Source organism: Melanotaenia boesemani, chromosome 11 (genome assembly GCF_017639745.1).
Source record: "Melanotaenia boesemani isolate fMelBoe1 chromosome 11, fMelBoe1.pri, whole genome shotgun sequence".
NCBI classification, from domain to species: domain Eukaryota; kingdom Metazoa; phylum Chordata; class Actinopteri; order Atheriniformes; family Melanotaeniidae; genus Melanotaenia; species Melanotaenia boesemani.
The window spans coordinates 2631542-2634967 of NC_055692.1; the positions used below are offsets into that span (position 1 = coordinate 2631542).

At 44.3% G+C, this 3426-nt stretch overlaps 1 protein-coding gene across 1 annotated transcript in view; it reads right to left on the reverse strand.

The window, feature by feature from the left end:
• Positions 1 to 1067: 1067 nt before the first annotated feature.
• LOC121648664 (ectonucleoside triphosphate diphosphohydrolase 2-like) overlaps positions 1068 to 3426 on the reverse strand; it is a 13637-nt gene continuing 11278 nt past the window's right edge. Inside the window, exons 7-9 of the mRNA XM_041998917.1 lie at positions 2150 to 2269; positions 1866 to 2000; positions 1068 to 1757 (exon numbers count right to left, since the gene is read on the reverse strand). Coding sequence (XP_041854851.1) covers positions 1545 to 1757; positions 1866 to 2000; positions 2150 to 2269 — 468 coding nt within the window. The 3' untranslated portion in view covers positions 1068 to 1544. The remainder of the gene's footprint in view (positions 1758 to 1865; positions 2001 to 2149; positions 2270 to 3426) is intronic.

The following is a 3426-nucleotide window of genomic DNA, read 5'->3' on the forward strand; positions in this document are numbered from 1 at the left end:
GGTGTGTTTTTATGTGCAATAAACAGCTGACCGAGGAAGTTCATATTTAAAGGGGTACTGCACCCAAAAATGTGTTTTCTGAGCTGCAAACAACGAAGTATTACTTAATTGTGATGAAAACCACATATACTGTTGAAAAATTTGTATTTGTTTAGTTTATTTTAAAAACAGGATTTCATGGGTAAAAAATGGCTCATAGCTCCCTCTACACCAGAGGTCCCCAACCCTGGTCCTCAGGACCCACTATCCTGCAGGTCTTAGATGTTTCCCTGCTACAACACACCTGATTCAAATTAAAGGGCTCTCTGACAAGCTCTGCACAAGTCTGCTAATGAGCCTTTAATTTGAATCAGGTGTGTTGCACCAGGGAGACATCTAAAACCTACAGGATAGTGGGTCCTGAGGATCAGGATTGGGGACCACTGCTCTACACGGTAAAACTAGGTTATGTTTTTCCTGACATGGAGAGGTTATCTATGTCACAAGAAAAAAAAAAAAAAAAAAAAACCCAGCTCCTCCCTCCAGATGCCGGTAGGCGGGGCCTCACCTTGCAGGCATAGAAAGCCACGCCCACCATCGTGTATGAAGGGATTTGAACTTATCTGGTGTAGATCTGCTAGTTTCAGACTTCTATTCTTTCACAAAGTTTCTGATAAAATATTGCTGCAGTGGGACGGATTTGTGCTTCTGAGGGTGTGAAAGTAACACTGGATTTTATTCTTTACCTGCTGATCCTCATCTGGCGACAGACAGCAGCTCAAATCGTAGCAGCAGCAACTTCCACTTCCTGCAGCTGCCACAACCTGCCGCGAGTCTCCACAGCTTTCCAGAGCTGCTGGAGCTGCTGACAGGCAGCTAACAGGCAGCTAACAGCTAACAGCGCTAACGGCTCACACTGATACATTCAGGACCACCTGGTTCATGTGGAGCTGAGCAGATTCAGGAGGGAAAGTCTTCCACCTCAAAGACGCTCTGTGGCGTTATGAATCTCACTTTCCATCCTGCCAGTGAGCTGAGCTGCTGTCTGTCAATCATTTCTACCTGTGTATCCCGACCCGCCCACTCTCCGCCCCCCGATTACCCCACACCTCCCACCCCAACCCTGCAGTTTCTGGCATTTTTCAAATTCGGCAGTGGATGGAGTTACGCAGAAAGTTGGGGTGGAGCGACACTTTAACGAGAAACTTCGTCTGAGGCGGAGTTGTGAACGCGGTGGTGTCCATGTTGTTTATATTTCCATATTTTCTCACGACCTCGATCAGCTGTTCATTAAAACTATCCGTTCATCCGCTCATTAGGGGAAATGCGGAAGTCACAATTCTCCGCTTCATTCTTAACCACGCCCACCTCAAATGTCCGACCAATCACACAACATTTCTCAGAGCCCCACAAGAAGAAAGTTCTGCTCGGCTGACGTGTGGAGAACTGTCCCCGTTCACATCTGCAAGAGCAAAATGACGTCATTTTGTTCTTGTGGCCTCAAAAAGAAGAAAAGTTCTCGCTTCTCGTGGAGTATTTACCAGCCTGAAGAGGTGTTAATGCTGTCACACCATGTCCTGTTTCACTCGGGTTTTTGTGTTTAGATAAATCATTATCAGGTAACCCAGAGACCAGAAGATTATCATGATAAAGAGAATGAGGATGCCAGTCCAGGTTCCGAATGGCAGCGCCTTCATCACTCCAAGACTCTCCGCCGGCACAGCATTGGTCACATTCAGCATGTATCCCAAAGCCCAGCCTACAGAGGCGTCTCCCGCCTGCAGAGACACAGGAAGAGGTCCAATAAAACCGTCAGAACACAGTGGAAAATACTCTGATTTCAGCAAACAACAGACATGAATGTGTTAATTCCCTTCACTTCTTACCTTTTTCTTGAAAGCGATGGATGGCAGGGAAACCTCATCGAAACGGTAGCCTTGAATTAAGAGGACCTGGACAAAATTAGATACGGCGCAGACATTCTTCATGAACTTCTCCGGCTGTTTGGTCTTTTCTATCAACTGGGAACAGAAATACAACATGTCAAAATAAGCATTTTCTAATTGAAAGCTTCAGCCTTGTGTACAGTCACTGCAGAACATTCAGGTGCAAATAAGATGACAGAGACTGGTGTTTTTATCAGGAGCTGCAGCGTTGTGCTGGAGAGTACCTCAGACATGGTCATGTTGCAGATGAGCTGGATTGCCTCCGTTGTTCTCTTAGGAGATGTGATGGTGATGTTGGTGAGGAGGGTGATGTAGGTTTGAGTGAAATAGAAAGCAGAGAAGGCCTGTGGAGAAGAGGAGACGGGAATAACTAAGGACCGGACGTTAAGGAACCACAGAGTCGCATTGCTACCATGGCTAACAACATCCAGAGATGCTAATCAGTTTACCACGTCCAGATCAGGGCTGCAGTCAAACCGTGGCATTTCCTGCACACTTATCTAAATAAATAACTGACACCACCCAATGTGAAGTGAGATTACTCTGGATAACGAAAAGTCCCGTCAGTATTGCAAACCGTGCTGTTACCAGATAAATTGTACATGAGACTGGACATATTTCAACTAGCCTGTCAGATGATTAAATTAATTAATCATGATTAATCACAGCTTACAAATGAATCATTATTAGTCATCAGTTGTGACTCTGACTGAAATCTGCCCATTTTTACGGCATTATATCACCAGAACGAGCCGATGCTACAAATATTTACTGTTAACTGAGTTTCTCTTGGGTAAGCGTCAGATGTCCAAGGGTCAGTAAATGCAGCATGTAATGTACTTCTATATGTTGTTCTAAATCATTTTGACTGAAGTTAAACAGCCGACATTGATGAAGAAACTCTGATAAAACTGATGATCTGGATAAAAACAGCTTTTTCATTTTATCATTGAAATGTGTTTGTGCAGCAGTGATAAAAGTCCTACAGCAGCTTCACCCAAAGTAAAACCTGCTGATCAAACACATCATTGGCTGCTTGTTTCACTAGTTTTTATTCACTTTTTTACATCAGATTATCACTTTAGTTGTAATAATCAGTTCAATATTTCATAAAATCTAGACCTAAAAAAAGTCACATCTGTGCCCCCCTTTGCCTGGTCAGTGCTCCTGGCCCCCCATCAGAACTTTTCTAGACCCGCCCCTGCATAGCTGGAGTATAAACCCTGTCTACCACCAGCAGCTACTGTTAGAGAAGGTCCTGCCAACAACAAGACTTTGGGGTAAATATGTGACGGTGTGAACCATGAACACTAGTTTCCTCCTTCTCAGCTGATCCATAAACACAAGCAGCAAGAGAGAAAAGCCGATCAGCTGATCACCGACAGCCGCCATGATTCACGGAGCAACATGAGAGGAGAGGGAGGAAGCAGCTGCTGCACAAAATATTAACACAATTAATCACATAAATTAGTTACCGCTGTTAATGGGTTATTTTTGACAG